General features: G+C 36.7%; 1 protein-coding gene across 1 annotated transcript in view; it reads right to left on the reverse strand.

The window, feature by feature from the left end:
• LOC144221929 (uncharacterized) overlaps positions 1-22,246 on the reverse strand; it is a 52,040-nt gene extending 29,794 nt beyond the window's left edge. Inside the window, exon 1 of the mRNA XM_077752424.1 lies at positions 21,606-22,246. Within this exon, the coding sequence (XP_077608550.1) occupies positions 21,606-21,937 (332 nt within the window). The 5' untranslated portion in view covers positions 21,938-22,246. The remainder of the gene's footprint in view (positions 1-21,605) is intronic.
• Positions 22,247-23,611: the final 1,365 nt, after the last annotated feature.

Here is a 23,611-nt window from a genome sequence, read left to right on the forward strand (position 1 = left end):
AGAACTGTCAGCACAGAGCAGTCAGCACAGAGCCTGATGAGGGGCAGGAACCCACAGACCATTAGATCATGACCTGAGTCAAAGCTGGATGCCTCCCCGACTGAGTCTCCCAGGCGCCTCTGCCTAAACAATTTTTAACACTGATAAAAGTGCCTTATTCTGGAAAGAAAATGCCACAAAGGATTTTATTAGTAAGAAAAAGAAGCAAGCACCAAGATTTAAGGCAGTAAGGAATAGGCTAACTCTATCAAAAAGTGCAAATGTAATGAGGTTTATGATAAAGACTGCCCTTATCTATAAAGCTGCTACACTCCAGTCTGGAAGGGAAAAGACAAACACCAGCTGCCAGGCTTTGGTTGTACAAGCCCTGAACAATAAAAACACTTTTTCTGAATTGGTTCCAACAGGAAGTCAGAAAATACTTTGCCATTAAAGGACTGACTTGAATTTATTTTGATATTGGACAGTGACTCTGGCCACCCAGAAACCCATGAGTTTAATTAAAAAAAAAGGTACCAAAGTGGCCTACTTGCCCCAAACACAATATCTCTAATTTAGTCTATAAATTAAGAAGTCATAAGGACATTTAATGCTCATTAGACATGGTATTCTATGGAAAGGATGATCCTGATGGAAAAACATTATGAAAGTCAGGAAAGATTATACCATCACAGATACCATCATTGTTATAGAAAAAGCCATAATAGCCATGAAGCCTAAAACAAGAAATTCCTGCTGGAGAAAATCTGTGTCTAGATATTGTACACAATTTCACAGGATTTACAACAGCCAATCAGGAAAATCATGAAAGAGATTGTATATATGTCGAAAAAAAAAGTTAGGGGGTAAAGGGTCTCAAGATATGAATCTTGAAGAAAGCCAACAACTAAGAGATACCACACCAGAGGAATTAATCGAAGACAACTTGCTGGACTTGAGTGCTTTTGAACCAATGCCAAATGATGAGGAAGAAGACCTAGAAGTGGTGTCAGAAAACAAATTGACATTATTCAAGCAAAAGGTTCTGATTATTTAAGCCTTGTGAGATAGACCATTCTATGGTACAGACACTGAAACTAAAGAAAACAGCAGAAGAATTGGTATTGTAAAGAAACATTTTAAAGACATGAAAAAGCAAAAAAGCCAGATAGAAATTACAATATTTTTTCGGAAAGTTACACAGAGTGTGACCTCCTTTCTTGCCTCCCCTGTCACCTCCTTTATCACTTCGGCCTCTGCTGCCTCTGTCACCCTCGAGGCAGTAAAACCAACCCCTCCTTTCCCACCTCCTCAGCCTAGTCAATGTGAAGATGCCAAGGATGAAGACCTTTATGATGATCCACTTGCATTCAATGAATAGTAATTTTCCTAAATATTCATCATGTTAGAATCATGTGCAGGACTTTTAGGGAAGTGGGTAGCCTACCCTTATGTAGACATGTTTAATATAAAAGTAACAGTATAGTCATCTTCTTACTGTTTTATAACTTTACTCTCAAAGAATTACCTTACTATTCATTTTAACTCTCATGTAATTAGAGAATCTGCCTATCAGACTATCATCACAGTCGAGTGATTTGTTTAATGTAATAACGTTTCCAACATTGTATTATGAATATGACTAATACTGTATGCCATAAAACTTTTTTTTAACAATTCATGTGTTAGGCTAGGCTACCATGATGCAAGCATATTGATTATGCTAAAGCATAATAAAGCCATTATATTCCTGTTTCTTCATTATCAATGCATGAGTTATGCCTGAAAATAAATATGAATTTTTTTATATTACATTTTTATTTTTGATGTGTATTTTTAGTAATACATATAACATCTACAGTGCTTTATATCCTATAACACAGTATTGATATAGGTACTGACAATGTATCTTATGAAAAGATCATGTAAATTTAGTTTTGATCAATATAATACAGTATTATAAATGTATTTTCTCTTCCTTATGATCTTCTTAATATTTAATTTTCTCTAGATTGCATTAAGAATACAGTATATAAAAACCATATGATCCTGTCAATAGATGCAGAAAAAGCATTTNGTATATAATACATGTAACATACATAATATGTCTCAGTTGACTATGTTATTGGTAATATTGCAGGATTCTCGCACAGAGAGTCGTGACACCGAGGTTTTTCTTTACTGGAAGCAACTTTATTTGTGCCGGCACAGCTCAGTTGGGTTTGTACCCAAAGAACTGAGCGGCCCACATCACATGGCATAGTTTTTTAATACATTTTATATTTCTTTGTCTCCCATATATGGAAACACACACAAACATGCAGTCTAATTAAGTTGTCTCAATTTACAAGAACATGGGTAATGTAGCACATATCTAGGTGACCTTGAAGTCTTCTCTCCTCTCTTCTTCATTTTTTTTCTCTCTCCTTAGGGAGGGGTTCCTACCACAGTAAGACTTACTGTCAATGATAACTATTAATAGTTAAGTTTTGGGGGAGTCAAAAGTTGAATGTGGATTCTTCACTGCCCACTATGTTTGTACTCTTATTCCCTGCATTGTTCAAGCATAAGCTGTAATTTTATTTCTTACAAGAACCCTACAGAGTAGGTGTTATCATTCCCTTATTGTACAGAAATGGATTAACTGAGTGTCCATTCTCACATAGCCAGACAGCCAGAATTGAAAGTAAGCAAAATACTTCTAGAAACTGTATTTAACCCCTGTTGTAGATCATCTAAATTTTTAAATATGCTGAGAAATATTTAAAATAAATTATAATTACAAGATATTAAAACAAATGTTTGTTTAAAGAGTAAACATAAATGGTATTTTAATTTCCTAATAAGCAGACTCAGATTTAGATAAATATATAGATAGATAAATGGAGATATATATAGATGATATAGAAAACTGCATATTTCTATTTTGGTCAGGCCTCTTGTCTTCTAATAACAAAAATATAACTCGACACATGAAATTTATTGGCATATTAATAATGTATTTGTCTTCACCCTGCTTTATAACTTGTCTTTCAAAGAATTATCTTACCAAACATAATGCCTCTCATGCAATTGGAGAATGTGCATATCAGACTATCATCACAGGTGTTTCTTTTTAATGTAATAAGGTTACATTTTTAAATGTTTATTTAGTTTTGAGAGAGAGAGAGAGTGTGTGAATTGGGCAAGGGCAGAGAGAGAGAGGAGAGAGGGAGACAGAAGATCTGAAGAGGGCTCTGCACTGGGAGTGGAGAGCTCAATGAGGGGCTTGAACCCATGAACTGTGAGGTCATGACCTGAGCTGAAGTCAGAAGCTTAACTGACTGATCCACCCAGGAGCTCCAACGATGTTACATTTTTAACATAACAATTGGGAAGTACAAAGATGCAACTGATTTCAGATACAGCAGAACCTAGTGTTTCAAAAGCAGCCTTGGGCAGCACCTGGGTGGCTCAGTCGGTTAAGCTTCAGCCCAGGTCATANAGCTTAACTGACTGATCCACCCAGGAGCTCCAACGATGTTACATTTTTAACATAACAATTGGGAAGTACAAAGATGCAACTGATTTCAGATAGGCAGAACCTAGTGTTTCAAAAGCAGCCTTGGGCAGCACCTGGGTGGCTCAGTCGGTTAAGCTTCAGCCCAGGTCATAATCTCACGGTTAGTGGGTTTGTGCGCCACGTCGGGCTCTGTGCTGACAGCCAGCTCAAAGCTTGGACCTGCGTCAGATTCTGTAACTCCTTCTCTCTCTGACCACCCCCTGCTCACGCTCTCTCTCTCTCTGTCTCAGAAATAAATAAAACATTTTTAAAAAAAATTTTTAAAAAGCAGCCTTGGGACTCCAGGGCTCTCCATCTTTCACTTCATTTTCTAGTTCTGACTTCATCCACTGTAATACTTTTTTCATGTGGTGACCAATATGTAAACAAGTAATAACTATAGACTTAAAAATGGGGGCACCTGGGTGGCTCATCAGTTGGTTAAGCATCTGACTCTTAATTTCTGCTCAGGTCACAGTCTCATAGTTGTGGGTTCTAGCAGGCTCTGCGGTAACAGCTGGAGCCTGCTTGGGATTCTCGATCTCTCTCTCTCTCTCTCTCTCAATAAATAAATAAATATTTTAAAATATTATTAGTGATGAGTAGTTCACAGAGAAAGAAAGTACTCTGATTGGCCCACCTACAGCTACGAATACTTTTCTGAACCAATCACTATCCTGGTGTGTGGGAATCACAGAGCTACCCCTGTGACAGCGAAGGTAGACTATGGAGTAAGCCCCACAAGTAAAGCAGGAAGCTTTCACAAAAGGAAGAAAAGAACACTAAACAGTAAACGATGTCCACAACAACTGCTCATAAAAGGACCAAAATGGTATAAAACTTTTTAAACAAAAATGAGCAAAGCTCATGAAAAAAAAAAAATAAAGTAGAATTGGAATACTAATATCAGAAAGGAATTCAAATAAAAAGTACAAATGTAACAAACATTTATTTCGATGAAGGTTAAATTTATAATGAAAACATAAATTATATAGGCCAAGGTTAAATAACATAGAAAGAAAATATAGATTGGACTATTAAAAAATGATACATGGATAAAAATGCAATTAGAATGTAAAAACTAGGGTTACCTGGGGGGCTCAGTCAGTTAAGCATCCAACTTTGGTTTAGGTCATGATTTCAGAGTTCTTTAGTTTGAAATCCATATCTGAGTCTGTGCTGACAGTGTGGAGCCTGCTTGGGATTTTCTATCTCTCTCCCTTTCTCTCTCCACCCTTCCCCAACTTGTGCATGCTATCTCTCTATCTGGTGCTCTCAAAATGAATAAATACTTTAAAAAATAAAAAAATTAAAAATACAGTAATAAGGATATCACACATCACATCATCACATACAAACATAAAGAGTGGGAGGATTGTATAAAAAAACCAATAAGGAAACCTGTTAATATGTATTTTGAGTCTCTTTACCTAACGTAGAATATGTGTTTTTAATTTTCCCTTATAAGACATTATTTGAAACTGGTCATAACCTGAAACACACAAATAAAAGCAATCTCCAAATTTCCAAAACAAATTTTACTGGCTAGAATTACAGATTAATGACAAATATTTACATTTGAAAAGTTTCAAACACTTGAAAATGTAAAAATCCTCCAAAATTAATTATTGGGCAAAATACGATACAAAGATTACTTCTAACTCTAAGTTTCTAGGCTGTGATGATTTGAAAAATAGTAATATAGGTATATTAAATCAGTGAAGCATATTATTTTTAAATTAAGTGAAAGTATTATTTATTCATGTTTAAAACTAATGACCAAATCAGTAGATAAAAATGGTAAACAATTGTTTTAAACTTAATCTACTTTAATGAACTTAAGTGTGCATTTTTAAAGCTCCAACTCTTTTATTCCGTATCATGACTTCCAATATGTCAAATAACCTATTTCTTCATATTTAACTCTTTCAAAAAAATTGGTGTTGATTAAAAAGTATCATGTGTGATGAAAAGGTCAATAAAGTTTGATTAAATAGGACTCTATTCTAATTGAATTTTATGGCACCAATTAACATAAAAATGGCAAAAAAATTATCTTACCTTACCTTATCTTAATTATCTTACCTTATCTCTAACTTTAACACATTTAAGTTAATCTTTACTCTTAGATACTGATGCTATTTTTCTCTTAGTTTTAAATTCCTACATACAATTAATTTCCCAAATGAATTTGACGAACTCTGTAACTACTAGAGGGCAGTAAAGTCTTTTATATGCCCAGGAGATTACCAGTACAACTAATCCCTTGGAAAACCACATGGGGTAAGTGTATGATGCAACTTTTAGGTTTATTTATGCCTAGCAGTAAGGTCTATCTGAAGAATCAATTTGGTTCTAATATTTACACCTTAAGCAAAACCCAATCACTTGATCCATCCAATCAATAAACACTAATTAGCAAGCCAACCATTGTAATTAGGTTACAAATTGTTTAAAGTGGTGTATTCCTTTTTAAGTATCAGATATTAACTCTCTTCCTGTAACACTCTCTACTCAAATTGTTTTAGGCCTTTATTTGAAATGATCATTGGAAAGTAAACAATTGCCTCATTTAAGATGACATGACAAATATTTACTATAAAACTATGTATCTGGCAAACTTTTTAACATTTAATTACTCACAGAAGAGAAATACCCAAAATAAAATTTTGGTGCTCTGAGGAATATATGTAAAAATGATTTAGTTGCCTAGCAACACCCCCAAAAAATAGGAGAGGAGAAACTTTGTATACTCTTTAGCCATTTTTTAAAAAATGTTATTCCTGTCCTGCAGCGTATTAGATCAGCGTGCCTTGTGAACAGGATTTTAACAGTCAGGAGATGTGACTGTGTTTAAGATTCCTTTTTCCAGTCACTAGTTCATTGTCAGCGGCAGCTACAGAGCAGCTTTATGTGCATTCAGAGACCGCCAGGAAATTAGTTCTGCATGACTGAGTCAGCACTGTAGCTCAGAGAACGAAGATCACCCATTTCCTTAAGCAATTGTTTATTCCTTGTTGTGATTAATATTATATTAAATATTATAATTCCTGTGTAAAAAAATAGTCGCTCCATTATAAATCCTGTAAAAATCAAGTCACCTCCAAAAAAGTGACCCACTCTATAGACTTAAGGTTTAAATATAATTTGCCGGGCTTTTCTTTGCTTTTTGTTGCATTCCAAAGTGGTTGATAGCTGTTGATAGCTTATTTAGTGTCTTCAAACCTTCTTCTAAACTACATGAGGCAGTGAAGTAAAATGTCAGTGAAATAAATTCAGAGAAAATGAACATTTAGAACTAGCAGTAGCTAAAATTAAACTGATCTTTAAAATTAAGACAAATGTTTTTGTTTCTATGGTTTTCAAAGAAAAAAAAAGTAGCATGGCATTAAGATTTTCCTCTCTGTACTAATTAGTCAGTAGGCTATATCCCAGAGTAAGTTTACTTCTTCCACTGTGCTTCTCTACTGGCCTATTCTTGTCCACATGCACCCTGAACATTACCAAATCACTTATTTCTGTCCTCTCTGTAACAAGGCATAGTAAAATATCCCTATACTCAGCCCTGCAGATTAGATACTGTTTCCAGATTAAACTCCAATTTATGAATCTAAAGAATTCTTTAAGATTGAGAAGGACTCTTTTTCCCATTACCACACACTATATATGCAATTGTAAACCTGCAAACAGTTTTAGGGCTTTTAAAATACATTTCTTAACCTCATATCAGAATATTATATATAATATATGCTTATATTTATATAATATATAGTATTTATATATATTGCAAAAATATCATACATTCCTGCATATGCACANGGCCTAAGAGGTTTCTGGGGAAAATTTCTAGATATTTTAAAGCAGGATTTCTATTTTAGCTTCCTCAGTGTACACTAAATATATATTTATGTTTCTTTTTTGAATTTCAACAAAATTATTAGCTGTCACTTTTTAGACTTAGGAAACTGGTCTGAAACTATAATCTAGAAAATGGCCAAGAAACTCAATTCAACAAAAACTTATTAAGCACTTACTCAATGGCTAGAACTTTGCCAGTTCTTATCCTGAACATTGCTCCTTTAACAACATGAAAGATACCAATTTTCCCATCTGTCGTAATTTTTTAGTTGAAAAATATAAGAACATGTCAAGCAAAACCAATTTGAAAAATTTTGTAATAGCATGTAGAACAGACTTCTGCATAACCATATTTTTCAAATTGATCAACTTCTATCTTTTTTTAGCTAAATTCTATTTTATGACAGAACAACAGGCTTCCCAAATCAGAGGAATCAAGAGATGTAATTTATTGATTCTGCCTAGTCATGAGTACTCACAAAAAATGGGAAATATGGTTTATTACAAACCGTTTGCTCTAATGTTAGAAATAAATAGTCTAAGAAATAAATGTTAAATGATATATAAGCCCAAGAAAAACGGAAAATTCCTGTTAAGATCAGTTGTTTAATTTGAGCTTAATAAATGGCAAAGTTGCATGTAGCTATTGCATAGCAATCACAAGGCAAGTTGCAGCCAACACCCAACTAATGAACTAGGAGAGATTAGTAAGTAACAATCAAAATCAGAAAAGGAGATAAGGTTATATAATAAAGGAGTAAAAATCAAAGCCAATAAAGTTTGGCAATTTGTGCCACTTTGTGAAGAGCTGAGTCTTAATATTTGGTTCATACTCACAGCATCTAAGGGACGTTCCCCTGAATATATCAGAAATGAAGTTAAATTTTGAAAAACTAAAGGATATCACAATTCACTTAGTGAAAAATATTAAACTTGTTCAAATGTAGTAGGCCAGGCCACAAAAGAATGCAATTAAAAAAAAATACCTGACAAGTCAGAATACCCAAGTTTGTGATGATAGTTTGGGGAAATGTAAAAAGAAATGATGCCATCAACCTTATTCCACATTTTACCTAGAATATCTGCTTATACCTATAAAGCCTGAATGTGAAGATAGGAGGGGAATACTTCTGATATTCTTTAACTCCTAACGCATGCACAGTATTAATCTACAAATATCATCAGGGATGTCCTTAGTAGGTATGCAGATCATGTCCTGCATGAGGACACTTCTCTGAGGTGGTGATTATGGGCTGAAATCCACCTTTATTCTGCTCTTGAAGGTATAGATCCTGGCATTGGGCTAAATTGGCCTGAAAAGAAAGGGTACCTTTTTTAAACCTATTTGGTTTCATTCTATGGTCAGTCAGGATGTTACAAGCCTTTGCTCACTCATAAACTTTTTTTTTATATTCACTTGTGTTTTCTTGACCCTTTCTGTCATTGTGCAATAAAGAGATATCAGCACATTGTACTACATTTTTTGGTATTTATTATAAGAGGAGGCATTGATACATAAACTGTCCTTTCATAACTTGTTCGATTTTATGTTTTTTACACTGAAATTATTTTTTAAAAATCCTAAAGCAAAACCTATGTTTGGTAGCCCTAACATAATAATTTATACTTAAAAATAATTGTGTCTTTCTAACAATAAAAAGTTGGTTCTGCTTTATATCTTTAATAGATATGAAAATAAATACTTTTATTTTTGCTTTATTTTAAAGTTAATATTGTGTTTTTTTTAAGATTTTTAAAAATTTTTTATAGTCTTTACTTATTTTTGAGACAGAGAGAGACAGAGCGTGAGCAGGCAAGGGGCAGAGAAAGAGGGAGACACAGAATCTGAATCAGGCTTCAGGTTCTGAGCTGCCAGCACGGAAACCGACCCGATGCGGGGTCGAACCCATGAACCGTGAGATCATGACCTGAGCTGAAGTCGGAGGCTTAACCGACTGAGCCACCAAGGTGCCCCAAAATTGTGCTTGTTTTTAAAAAGCTAGTAAAATTGTAAGAATAAGAACTTCCATATTAGTTACAGTTTTATTTTCTGGGTAAGACTTACATAAGTCTTAGAAAGAGGAAAGGAAAATATCAATTAATTCATGCAATATAATGCAGTGTTATTTCATATCATCAACCAGTTGATGTACTGAATAGAGGCATTATGCTAAGAACTGCTCACAATTTCAACCTTAAAATGGCTCTAAGCTCATTAGAAACTGACAATCTGTTGTCATAAGTAATCTCTGCAAGGCAACTGTGTGACAAGACTTGCAAACATATTTACTTCCAAAAACATATCGAAATTATAAGATTTTAGAGCTCTGCCTGAGAATGTAAAGATCCTAGGGATAATAAGATGGGAATTTTATTGGAAGAAGGTAAAATAAATGGGGTAGGGTGTCTGCAGCAAGTGGAGATTGATTAAGAGTTGGATTCTTAAAGAAAGAAGAGTGAATAAAAGATGAAAAAAATAAAGAGAAAAGGCATCTTCACCTACACGAGTGGACCCCAAAAAAGCGCCCCCTTTTCTCAATTGAGTGTTATTTTAACTTAATTGTTTCATCTCTAGTCATTACTCCCTACCAACATCTGTTACAAGAAGGCGCAGCAGATAATATGACTTAAAATTCTACTTTGATCTTTTGCTATGCTTTGGTTGCTCACAAAAACACAACCTATACTTAGGGACTCACTTGTGTACCTCTTATTTCTCTAGGAGCAAGAACTGTTAATAGGACAATCCCTTGTTACGTGTCACTTCCTGATTCTTACCACACTCGTTCTAGTCCTCTGATGACTTCTTTTAGAGAATGGGATCAGGAAGTTCACAAAAGATTGTTAGTGACGGTAATGAAAATTCAGTGACCAAGCTCAAATGTGCTAAGATCTCCAGGAAACTTGTTATCTGTAAGGAGCCTTATGTTTGGGCCCAGAATGATTTCTATCCCCGTTTGAGTGTGTTACAACATTGCACAACACAACTACTACACAGTAACATCATGTGCATTTCATTTGCAATAAAGGGAACACATAACACCTTGTGGAGAAAATACACAAATACAGCACATAGAAAATGAGCATTATGAAAATTGAAGTTATGTAAAAAGGAAAGATCCTTTCATCTCTAACTCCAAAAAAAGAAAATAAGGAATATACTGATGTTACCATGCTTATTAACAAAAGGAAAACCTAAATGGACAATTGTCATTTAAGATATGTTGGACATGTTTGGCAGTATTGTTTGAATTTGGTCAAATAGAAATCAGTGAGGTCATAATTTGCATATCTATAGGATTACACTTTTGGTAGATTAGCTATGTAGTAGAGTGTTTCATGGATGGATATTTACTTGCTTGATTTATATTTGTAAAGATCTACTGTTATTCCAAATAGGAGATTTGGTTTTATAGATCTGTAACTGTGGAAGTCAATAAAATAATAGTAAACAAATGAAGTGAGATTTGCAATAGACCTTCAAGTGTTTAAGATTCTTAAAGTTTTTTGGTAACCATCTCCATTTTGAAAGACCACATCTCATATAGTTTGTTCATATTTTTTAGAACTAAAAATACTAACAGAATCATATATTACCCAGTTATTTTGCTATCCATTAGGTTTCTAAATGTTCAAAATCAAAAATTTTTCCTTCCCCTAGCAAATTCTTAATACTCCATCTGGAAATTCTTGTAAGTTTTCATCCATTATCTGAAAGAACCGTGGAAATAATTCCTTGTTTTATCTTTGGTAGGTGCACTAATGGACATGTGATAGACTCATAACCCTTGAAGGTAATGGTGTGAAACCACTCCAAAACTGGCTAGAGAAATAGATATCCCATTTCAGCTCTGATCTCTTGATGGTTGCAAATCATATACTTTTCCTATCAGAGTGAAACAGTTCTGCAAAGAATATCCCTTAGTTTTTACTCTAAAGAAGAATTTTGAAATATCATATTTAAAATATAACTTTCTAGCCAAATACTTTATATTCAAAACTGCTCAAACATAAATAATGAGTTATCATGAACAAATCAGAATTTTTATTTGAATCATAAAACTTTCAGATTATAATAGCAATGGCTTACCTAACACACACACACACACACACACACACACACACACACAGACTCTCTCTCTTTCTCTTTCTCTCCCTAAATCTCACTAAGCACTATGCAATGTGTTTTACATATATTTCAATGTCCCATCAAACAAGCCAGCAGGGTTGGTGTCCCTATTGGATCTCTATTTTAGATACATATAAAATTACTACTTGCTATGTGTCTTGCTCTTATTCAGAGTATATGCTCCCTCTTGAGGAAACATTATTTTTTGAATTGCATAGTGACTTCATATCATATTTTTCCCTTCATTGCAATTTTATTAAGTTTAAAGTAAGTCTGATTATTTCATTGTAAGAAAACAATAAATTGCTGTTCTTTAATTACAAAATTTTTAGATTTATGAGCATTTGAATCAGTTTTCCTTTGTGAGAGGTTAGTTGAAGAAAGCGTATATGGCAGATTCCAATGTATGTTGTCTGTATATCCAGGGAAAATCTGATTTCTCTCGCCCTAGCAATTATAATTTAATGTTCTATTTTCCAGTTATTATAACCAATAGCTGCTATATTTCTTGTTTTCAAACAACCACATTTTATTTTTAATTATTTGTTTTCTAAGGGCCATGCAGGAAGTTATAATATCTGTGATCTAACTACTTTTTCACTCTCTCATGAGATGGATTGAAAAAACACATATCCATCAAAAAACTGCTGACTAACGAACACAACAGATAGTATTTCTCTATAAGCCAGAAAGATTTCAAGCGAGTGAAGATATTACAGTATATCTCTATTTTCTTAGAGCCACTCTCATTTATCCTCATAACACTAACCTTTGCAGAGTTAAAAATATGAAGGCATTAAAAAATGATTGGAATAAGTGATAAAAAAAGATGACTTATTTTTTTAGAAAGCCCTTTGGAGAAACAAAATCTTGTACTGTGCATAAGTGGGAGAAAAATGAATTAAAAATGGGAGAGGGCCATGAATAAGTCTACAGAAGAATGAGTGCACGAGACAAGATAAAGACTCTGGGAAGTGGATAAATTATTAGTAGGAACTTTCATAGCACATCTCCAACTCCATATCAAGATCAAAAAAAAAAAAAGAAGTAAAGAAAAAAATCATGAGATATTGTTGTGGCACCTAAGGACTCTTTGTATAAAGCCTATATTTTTCAGCTATTAATTTCAATTATGTTAGGAGAATAAGGAACTCAAATATTTGAATCAGAAAAATTTAAGAAGTCAATTATATAATAATAAATTGTCTATGTATAATGGTTAAAAGGACCTATTTTTTAGTGACACAAATATGGGTTTGAATCTTGGTAACTGTGTTAAATTACTTGGGCCTTCTGAACCCAGTTTTCTTATCTTGACATGGAGGCAATAACATTTACCTAGTGAATTATGTTACAGACTGAATAATTAACTAGCAAATGCCAAGGAAATTATAGTACAAAGGAACAATGAAAAGCAAAGCTAGCATCCCTCACCATCTCGGCTCCCTCTGGCACAGCCAATCCATCCTTCTTAAAATAGTTTTCTCCCTTGTGAACACCTGTGATAAGACATAAATACTGATTCATGCTGCCTTCTCGTGAGGACTTCATGGGAACAAGTATCCACGAACTTGCACAGACTGAATAAAAGTAGGTAGGGGAAAGGTTTTAGTGAGAATGAGTAGGTATGATAGACTGGTCATTTGTAGCTATTAGGCATTCAGAGAGACCTACCAACATGACTAAAAATGATACGCAATGCTAGCACAGGTAGTGCAGTAAAAGTGCCAAACAAGAGTTTTGAGATACTGCTGCATGGAAAACTTGGTGAAAAACTGAGGAACTGTAGTAGAAGTGAAGGCAGAACAGGAAGGATGGTCACAAATAGTCTGAAATTTTGGAAATAAATCTAGGAATGAACATTTTATTTTAACAGTTAAATATATAGCAACACAGCAATTACAAAACTGTATATAACACTACCCCCTCCAAAAGTGGATATTGTTTACTGTGGGGACTTATTATCAAAGAATATGGTGCTGGACAAACATCCATAACTGCTCCCAGTCCAAGAAATAGAATATGTACATAAATGAACTATTTCTACACTCAGAACAAGGTCATCCACATCTAAAGTCACAGACACTAGAGCACAAAAATGACAAGGTAGGACAGAGATGGAATAAAAAAATAGAGTCAGGAGAATGCACATTAAATTAGAATTTTAAAGGGAAAGAAGTGAAAACATATTCTGCATTAAAACTAAAGTGATTTAGAGACTTGAGTGACCCATCATTTCTTTAATATTAATATAAAGATGAATTTTCATCTCAGCAACACAACTTGGAACTGTTTATCCTGCGTTAGTCTATGCAAAATTATGATGTGAACAAACCAACTTTCCACTCCAATTTATAGTCTTTACCTTCATCTGGATAATCAGTGTTTTTACTTCCTACCAAAGTTTGGTTTTCTAATCAGTATTGGAAACCACCGAAAATGTCATTCCTTGTAACCTTCAAATTAAGAAACAGAAATCAAAGTCTGTTTTAAGTTAAGTCCCCTAGAAGCGCCTGAATCAGAGATTCTTACACCTGTGATGTATAGAAGCCTTATTCTCCCTCAGAAGCAGTCCCTGAGAGTAAGAATGGTGCTGCATCAGGAAAGGGGAGAATGAAGGAAAGATGAAGTTTCAGAGGAAGTCTAGCCTCAGCCTGATCCCACTGGAGCTCTAGAATATAAATTGCATTACAGCGTCTTTCCCATGAGGCAAGGGCTTTTGTAGCCCAGCACCAGTCAGTCATTTTCTGGCCTCCTAGTGAGTGAGGCATCTCCAAAAACTAAAAGGAGTGCTCCAGGGAAGGCTGCGGAAAGTTAAACTCTGAGCAATGCCTGCAGCTGCACTAAAAAGGATACCCAGGAATTTGGGTGAGAATCCAAAGTGTCAGCTAGAGCCATTATCAAAATAATCTTTAAAATTATCAAAAGATATTTCTTTAAAATTAGATGAAATAATTTTTGTGTGGCTGAGAAAGGGGGGCAAGGAGAGAGGAGAAAGAAGCATTTTTCAGTATCCTTAATGTTATTTTTCCACCTTCTAACCTTGACTTCTCAATAATACGACTTGACACTGTTTGCTAAACAGTTGGTAATCCAAGGAAAGAGAAGGGGGTCTAGTCTTCGGACTTTCTGGCTTATCTGGCCCTTGTCTATGTGAATTATTTTTCACGTTTCTGCACATAGATATAGATATTATATCTTTTTTTAATGTTTTATTTATTTCTAAGAGAGAGAGCGAGAGAGCGTGAGCAGGGGAGGGGCAGAGAGAGAGGGAGACGCAGAATCCAAAGACAGGCCCAGGCTCTGAGCTAGCTGTCAGCACAAAGCCCGACACGGGGCTGGAACCCACGAACTGTGAGATCATGACCTGAGCCGAAGTCGGATGCTTAACCAACTGAGCCACCCAGGCGCCCCAGATATTGTATCTTTTAATAATACATATTATTCTTGAATCTTCTAATGATCCTGAAAATACATAGGGCAAGTATTTATTATTATTTTACAAACACACACACCAAAATCTAGGAAAGCTATCATCTAATGGTATTCACACAAGTCCTATGTGGATATTACAAAACCTGAAGCCAGATCTGTGTCTTGTAATAAATTCAGTGCTCTTCCTGCATTGTTACAACCTCCCTTTCGAAGATGTTTCAACTTTCCAAACCAAGTACTTTTTAAGAAACTTCTGTTGTCTAAACATGTCACAAACTGATCTTTTTGGGAGAGAAAGTTGAGATGTTGGAGTAGTAGGGGCACCCGGAGCTGGCCTTGTCCACTGAACACAGCTATGTCAGCATCAGATCATTCTGAACACTGAGAATTAAGAGAGCAATCTGAACAACTAGAGAGAGAGAGAATGCAGCAGGTACAGGATGCAGAGGTGTGAATTAGGGGAGAGAAAAACCACAGGGCCACAAAGTGGAGGGAGACTTTTTGCGGAGAGAGGACAGGGAGGAAAAGAAAGAAGGGGAGAGACAGTACTCACCAGGTTCACACAATAAAAGCACTCCCCCAAAAAACATTGACGGGAGAATCCAAAGGAACTATCACAAGTTTTTACAAACAGTGAAGCTCATGAGGTTTTAGAAGTCCATGACATTCCCCAGAGTCAAGCCAGGCAGCACTGGTGCTCCTGGAGAAAAGGAGGGTGCAGTGGACAGTGTGGTGTAGGGATCCCCTGGATTGCACTGGGGGAGAACATTTCCCTTCTTGTGGTACATTTGGGAGAAAGTATATTGCCTCTTCAGGGACAAAAGACCTGGCGGGGTCATTGAGCGGCCATTCAATAACAAAGAGACAGAAGCATGCACATTGGGCAGATAACCTGGTCTCAGCTTTTCTCTGTGCCTCAACATAAACTCCAAGCACCTTCAAGGCCATGCAACTTCTTTTCTGGGACAGAATGTCACCAGAAACAGCATTGCAAGGCTCTCCTCTGGAGGAAGTTAGCAGGTCCACATTGTGCAGGGTCCTTTAAAATTTGGAGTTTTGAATCCCAGCTGTGCACCACAGCTACAACACAGGAGAACTGTGGTGTCAGGAAGGTTGAGGGCAGGGATCCAATGGAAGCCTGGGACACAAGAGGGGATATTGTTTGCTTTTCTGTGAAGGTGTCCCATACAGCAGCAATGCAAGCTCCCCATCCCAGAGATGAGAGAGTGGAGTGATGTGATCTTTACCCCACTCACCAGCACAGTGGGATTTCAGTGAGCTACAGAGTGCCCTAGTGAAGGCTAGAGCAGCTTACACCAAACCTTCTGCACCTTGCAGGGGCATCTTTACGAGAGCAGGTCTGACTGTAAACCAGCACAGAGGAACTCTCTCCCAAATGACCAACACAGGACCCCTGCATGCACCAAGCCTACTGATCACAGAGTGGGCCAAAGCATCAGCCTCAGTTCTGATAGAGATAGGCCCAGGCTTTTCTTTCCTTTTTTTTTCCCCCTTTGGAATCAGGCTTATAGTTTTTTTTCTCTGTTTCGCATTTCCTTTTCTATTGTTTTAGATCAACCTTCTTTTTTTCTTTCTTCTTCTTTGGAATCAGGCTCTTATACTTTTTTGTTTCTCTGTTATGTTGTTTTGTTCCTTTTCTTTTTCTCTTTTTGGGATCAAGCTATTTTTTAAAATTAGACTTATTTTAACACGTGTATCAAAGCATGCCTAGTTAAAAGGTCAAACACTCCCCACTGCAAGCAAAGAGAAACTCTGCAGAGCACTGACCTGTGGAAAGAACAGTCAAAACACAACAGCAGATTCACATAGCATACAACAGAAAGACTTCCTGAAGTGCTATGCCCTGCACAGTGTATCACCTATTACTTTTTCCTTTTTAACATTGTATATATTTATTTGAGAGAGGAGAGAGGGGCAGAGAGAGACTTCCAAGAGACTCCTTAATGCAGGGCTCAGACTCATGAACCATAAGATCATGACCTGAGCAGAAACCAAAAGTAAGACACCCACCCAACTGAGCCACCCAGGCACATCTGACCCCTACTTAATATAGATCACTCTCAGGAGCAAGAAATATAGCAAGCCTTCATAAGGTGCAAAAGACAGAATCCTAGACAAAATGATAAAATAGAGGAATTCTCCCCAAAAGAATGATCAAGAAGAAATCACAGCCAGGGATCTACTCAAAAGACATATAAGCAATATATTAGTACAAGAATTTACAACAACAGTCATATATATACTACCTGAGCTTGAAAAAAGCATAGAAACAGTGCAAGTACGAGGAACAAGGGGGAGAAGAAGGGCGGAAATGGTGGGGGAAAGAGAGAGAGGCAAACCATGAGAGACTCTTGAATGCTGACAAAAACTGAGGACTGATGGATGTGGGGGGAGGGGGGGATGGGCATGGAGGAGGACACTTGTGGGGATGAGCACTGAGTGTTATGTGGAAACTAATTTGACAATAAACTATTAAAAAAAAAAAGAAAAAAGCATAGAAAACAACAGAGAAACCCATGCTGCAGAGATAAAAGACTTAAAAATGAATTAGGCTAAAATAAAAAATGTTACAACTGAGATGCAAAATTGACTAGATGTAATCACAATGAGGATGGAGGAACAGAGGAATGAATAGGTGATATAGAAGATAAAATTATGGAAAATAATGGAACTGAAAAGAAGAATGAAAGAAAACTACTAGATCATGAATATACACTTAGGTAACTCTGTTATTCCATTAAGTGAAATAATATCCATATCATAGAAGTCCCAGAATAAGAAGAGCAGGAAAAAGTACAGAAGGTTTATTTGAATAACTTATAGCTGAACATCCCTAAAATAGGGAATATAGGCAGTCAAGTCCAAGAGGCACAGAGAACTCACCTCAAAATCAAGAAAAACTGGTCCACACCAAGACATAACATGGTGAAACTTGGAAAATACAATGATAAAGAGAGAATTCTGAAAGCAGCTAGGGACAAAACCCATAAGTTTATGGGTAGACCCATAAGTTTAGCAACAGACCTGTCCAAAGAAACTTGGCAGGCTAGAGGGAGAAGTATGACATATTTAAAGTGCTAAATAGGAAAACTATGCAGCCAAGAATCCTATATCCAGCAAAGATGTCATAAAGAATAAAAGGAGAGATAAAGAATGTTTAGTAAAAAGTAAGGAGTTTTAAACTATTAAACCAGCCCTGCAAGAATACTAAAAGGGGCTCTTAGCACAGGAGAGACCAAAAGCAACAAATACTATTAAGGAGAGAGACAATCTACAGAAACAGTGACTTTACATATAATACAATGGCACTAAATACAGATCTCTCAATAATCACTGTGAAAGTAAATGAACTAAATGCTCCAATAAAAAGACATAGGGTATCAGAATGGATAAAAAAAAAAAAAAAAGCAAAACCCATCTCCTGTCTACAGGAGACCCTTTTTAGACCTAAAGATCCCTGTAGGTTGACAGTGACAAGAGAGAGAACCATCTATCATGCTCACGGATTCCAGAAGAAAGCTGGAATAGCCATGCTTATGCCAGACAAACTAGCTTTTAAGCCAAAGACTATGACAAGACATGAAAAAGGGCATTAAATTATAATTAAGGGGTCTATCCATTAAGAAGATCTCAGGTACCTGGGTAGCTCGCAGGTTGAGCGTCCGACTTTGGCTCAGGTCATGATCTTGTAGCTGGTGAGTTTGAGCCCTACATCGGGCTCTGTGCTGACAGCTCAGAGCCTGGAGCCTGCTTCATGTGTCTCCTTCTCTGTCTGCCCCTCCCCCGACACTCTGTCTCTGTCTCTCTCAGAAATAAATAAACCTTTAAAAAAAAAAAAAAGAAGATCTAACAACTGTAAATATTTATGCCCCCAACCAGAGAGAGAGCACTCAAGTATATAAATAATTGAAAATAGAAAAGGCAGGGCGCCTGGGTGGCTCAGTGGGTTAAGCGTCCGACTTTAGCTCAGGTCATAATCTCACTGGTCAGTGGGTTCCAGCCCCGAATCAGACTCTGTGCTGACAGCTAGCTCAGAGCCTGGAGCCTGTTTTGGATTCTGTGTCTCTCCCTCTCTCTGACCCTTCCTTGCTTGCACTGTCTCTCTCTGACTCTCAAAAATAAATAAAAAACATTTTTAAAAAACATTTTAAAAATAGAAAAGGAAACTCATTAGTAATAATACAATAATAGTAGCGGGCTTTAACATCCCACATACATCAATAGAAAGATCATCTAGGCAGGAAATCAGTAAGGAAGCAATGGCTTTGAATGATACACTGGACCAGATGGATTTAACATATAGATTCAGAACATCTCAGCCTAAAGCAGCAGGATATACATTCTTCTTGAGTGCACATTGAACATTCTCCAAAATAGATCAGATGCTGGGTCACAGATCAAGCCTCAACAAGTATAAAAAGATTGAGATCATACAATGCATATTTTCAGACCACAACACTATGAAACTTGAAGTCAACCCACAAGAAAAAAATAAGAAAAACCACAAATACATGGAGAATAAAGAACATTCCATGAAAGAATGAATGGCTTAATCAGGAAATTAAAGGAGAGAGAAAAATTATATGGAAGCAAATGAAAATGAAAATAAGACAGTTCAAAAACTTTGGGATGCACCAACACCAGTCCTAAGAAAGAAGTATATAGCAATACAGGTCTTCCTCAAGAAGCAAGAAAAGTCTCAAATACACAACCTAAGTTTATGCATAAAGGACCTGGAAAATGAATAGCAAATAAAGCCTAAAGTCAGCCAGAGAAGGGAAATAATAAATATTAGAGAAGAAACAAATGATATAGAAATTTAAAAAAATAACAGAACAACAGATCAATGAACCTAGGAGTTCATTCTTTGATAGAATTAATAAAATTGATAATCCCCTAGCCAGACTAATCAAAAAGAAAAGAGAGGATGCAAGTAGATAAAATAACGAATTAAAGAGATCTCAACCGACTTCAAATAAATACAAAAAAAATTTAGAATACTATGAAAAGTTATACTAAACAAATTGGGTAACCTGAAAGAAATGGATAAATTCCTAGAAACATACAACCTACCAAAACTGAAACTTGAAGACATAGAAAATTTGAGCAGATCTATTATCTGCAAAGATATGGAGTCCTGGGCAAATGTCCAGGGTCAGATGGCTTCCCAGGGGAATTCTATCAAACACTTAAGGAAGAGTTAATATCTATATTTCTCAAACTGTTCCAAAAAAATAATAAATGGAACGAAAACTTCTAAACTCATTCCATGTGGCCAGCATTACCTTGATTCCAAAGCCAGCCAAAGATCTCACCAAAAAGGATAATGGCAGGCCAATATTCCTGATGAATATGGATTCAAAGGCTCTCAACAAAATACTAGCAAATCGACTCCCACAGTACATTAAAAGAATTATTCACCACAGTCAAGTGGTATTACTCCTAGGCTTCAGGAGTATCTCAATATTTGCAAAACAATCAATATGATACATGACATAATAAAAGAAAGGATAACCATAAGATCCTCTTAATAGATGCAAAAAAAAAAAGCATTTTGACAACATATGGTATCCTTTCTTGATATAAATCTTCAAGAAAGTAGGGATAGAAGAAACATACCTCAACATCGTAAAGGCCATTTATGAAAGATCCACAGCTAACATTATCCACAATAAGGAAAGTTGGAGAGCTTTCCTCTAAGGTCAGGAAAATGACAAAGATGTCCTCTCTAACCACTGTTGTTCAACATAGTACTGGATTTCAGAGCCTCATAAATCAGAGAACAAAAAGAAATAAAAGGAATCCCAATCATCAAGAAAGGAGTCAAACTTCACTATTTGCAGATAACATGATACTGTATGTAGAAAATCAGACTCCACCAAAAAATTTCTGGAATTAATACATGAATTTAACCAAGTCACAGAATATAAAATCAATGTAAAGAAATCAGTTGCATTTCAATACACCAATACTAAAGCAGCAGAAAAAGAAATAAAGGAATCAATCCCCTTTACAATTGCACCAAAAACTATAAGATACTTAGGAATAAACCTAGCCCAAGAGGTAAAAGGTCTGTACTCTGAAAATTACAGTTCACTTATGAAAAAAATTGAAGAGGACACAAAGAAAGGAAAAACATTCCATGCTTATGGATTGGAAAACACATATTGTTAAAATGTCAATAGTACCTGAAGCAATCTATATATTCAATGCAATCCTTATCAAAATAACACCACCATTTTTCACAGAGGCAGAACAAGCAATCCTAAAAGTTGTATGGAACCAGAAAAGACCCCAAATAGTCAAAGTAGAGAGGGGGCAAGATGGCGGAGAAGTAAAGCGCTCCGTACTTGCACTTGCGCCCATACATCACACAGAAAAGATCTGAAGCCATTGGAAACCTTACAAAACCTGAGAGACTGGGAGAAAAAGAACGCAGAATCCACTGAGAAAGCCTTCTAACGTGACTGCGAACTGGGGAAGAAAAAATCGGGGGGGATCGGAGACTCCAGGGTGGGAGTCAATCCCCTCTACCCTCTGCGGGGAGTGAGAGGGGAAAAAGGAGAGTCCGAAACAGAAAAACCTCCGCTCAGGGGGAAAAACCTCCACTCGGGGCATAGAAAGACTGTACTTGCCAAATACCTGCACGCCAGGTCCCGTCGCACCAAGTGGTTCCAGGGGGGCTGAGCACACAGACTGCTTCTTTGTGCTGGCTCCTGGCGGCTGGACTTCAGAGTAGCGGCACGCCTGCCGCCATTGTAGCTCCCGGGCGGCTTGGGCCCCTGAAAGAGCCGCGCGGACGCCGGGCGTCCACGCTCCTGGCTCGCTGGGGCTCCAGAGGGAAGGCAAAGAGGTAAAAACTGGAAAATTTGCCTGTGAGTTCGTGTTTCGGGTGACGAGCCATAGAGGGACCCGGTTTTCCTCACTCCAGCGGGCTCGGGCTCAGAGCACCCGGCAGGCAAGCCCCCGCCCATGCGCGCCAGCCCGACCCAGAGAAGGAAGCAGCGATTCTGACTCCGCCCCCAGAGCTCGGCAGGGGGCCTGGAATCGCCCGAGGGGGTTGCCTGGGACGCTGTGTATAAGGCAACTTCAGCGGGGCGCGCGGACTGGGATTTGGTGATTGGGACTGGCCTGAGTTGAAGAGTGCAACCAACTTTGGCTGCGCCCCCGGTACGGGGAGTTTACAAGCCCAAAAAAGCGAGGTGCAGCGCGGGGTTCAAGAAGGGACTGGAGCACCGTCACTCTCCTCCCCACAACCGCCAAGGCAGAGCTCCCGCCTGAGGCATTGGATCACACCAAGCCCATCCCTGCCTGAGAGCTGCCCTCCTCCCCCCCACTTTTTTTTCTTTTTTTTTCTTCTTCTTTCTCTTTTCTCTCTTTTTTCCCCAGAACACTAACCTGATTAACTCTGGTCGCCGGTTTGCTTAAACAAACACAACGAGTCCATTCTGTAAATGTAAATTCTACACCTACCGACATTTTCATCTCTTTCTCTCAGGAGTAATTAGACTATATAGTTTCTCTGGATNGTAACCATACTTGTGGGTGTGAAGCTATATCTAATTATAGTTTTGATTTGGATTTCCTTAATGACTTGTAAGGACACAGTTTCAAATCTTCCTTTGCGGTGTGGCTGACTTTTATTTTTTTACTTGGCAGATTGTTCTAAAATGTAAGGTATATATGTTATGTGGAAACTAATTTGACAATAAACTATTTGTAAAAATAAATAAATAAATAAAAAATAATCCTAAAAAAAATAGTCAAAGTAATGTTGAAAAAGAAAATCAAAGCTGGACGTATCACAATTCCCAACTTCAAAATGTATCACAAAGCTGTAATAATCGGGACAGTATGGTGAAGGCACAAAAACAGATACACAGATCAATGGAACAGAATAAAGACCCCAGAAATAGACCCACAACTATATCGGCCAACTCATCCTTGACAAAGCAGGAAAGAATATCCAAGGGAAAGAAGACAGTTGCTTCAACAAATGGTGTCAGGAAAGTTGGACAGTGACATGCAGTAGAATGAATCTGGATGACTTTCTTATACAATAACAAAAACAAATTCAAAATAGATGAAGACCTATATGTGATGTATGAAATTGTCAGAATCCTAGAGAAGAATACAGGCAGCAACTTCTTTGACCCCAGCTAGATCAACTTCTCAACTACATGCACTACCAAAAGCAAGAGAAACAAAAACAAAAATGAACTGTTGGGACTTCATCAAGATAAAAAGTTTCCACACAGCGAAGAAACAATCAGCAAAACTAAAAGAAAACCTTACAGAATGGCAGAAGATATTTGCAAATGACATATTGGATGGATAAAGGGATAGTATCCAAAATCTATAAAGAACTTATTAAGCTCAACTCCCCCAAAATAAATAATCCACTTAAGAAATGGGCAGAAGAAATGAGTAGACATTTTTCCAAAGAAAACATAAAAATGGCTAACAGACACATGAAAAATGCTTAACATTACTAATCACCAGCGAAATGCAAAACAAAACTATGATGAGAGACCACCTCACACCTGTTAGAATGTCTAAAATTAACAACTCAGGAATCAATAGATGTTGGTATGGATGTGAAGAAAGAGAAAACATCTTACACTGTTGGTGGGAGTGCAAACTGGTAC

The sequence above is a fragment of the Crocuta crocuta genome, unplaced genomic scaffold (genome assembly GCF_008692635.1).
Source record: "Crocuta crocuta isolate KB4526 unplaced genomic scaffold, BGI_CrCroc_1.0 scaffold547, whole genome shotgun sequence".
Lineage (NCBI taxonomy): Eukaryota > Metazoa > Chordata > Mammalia > Carnivora > Hyaenidae > Crocuta > Crocuta crocuta.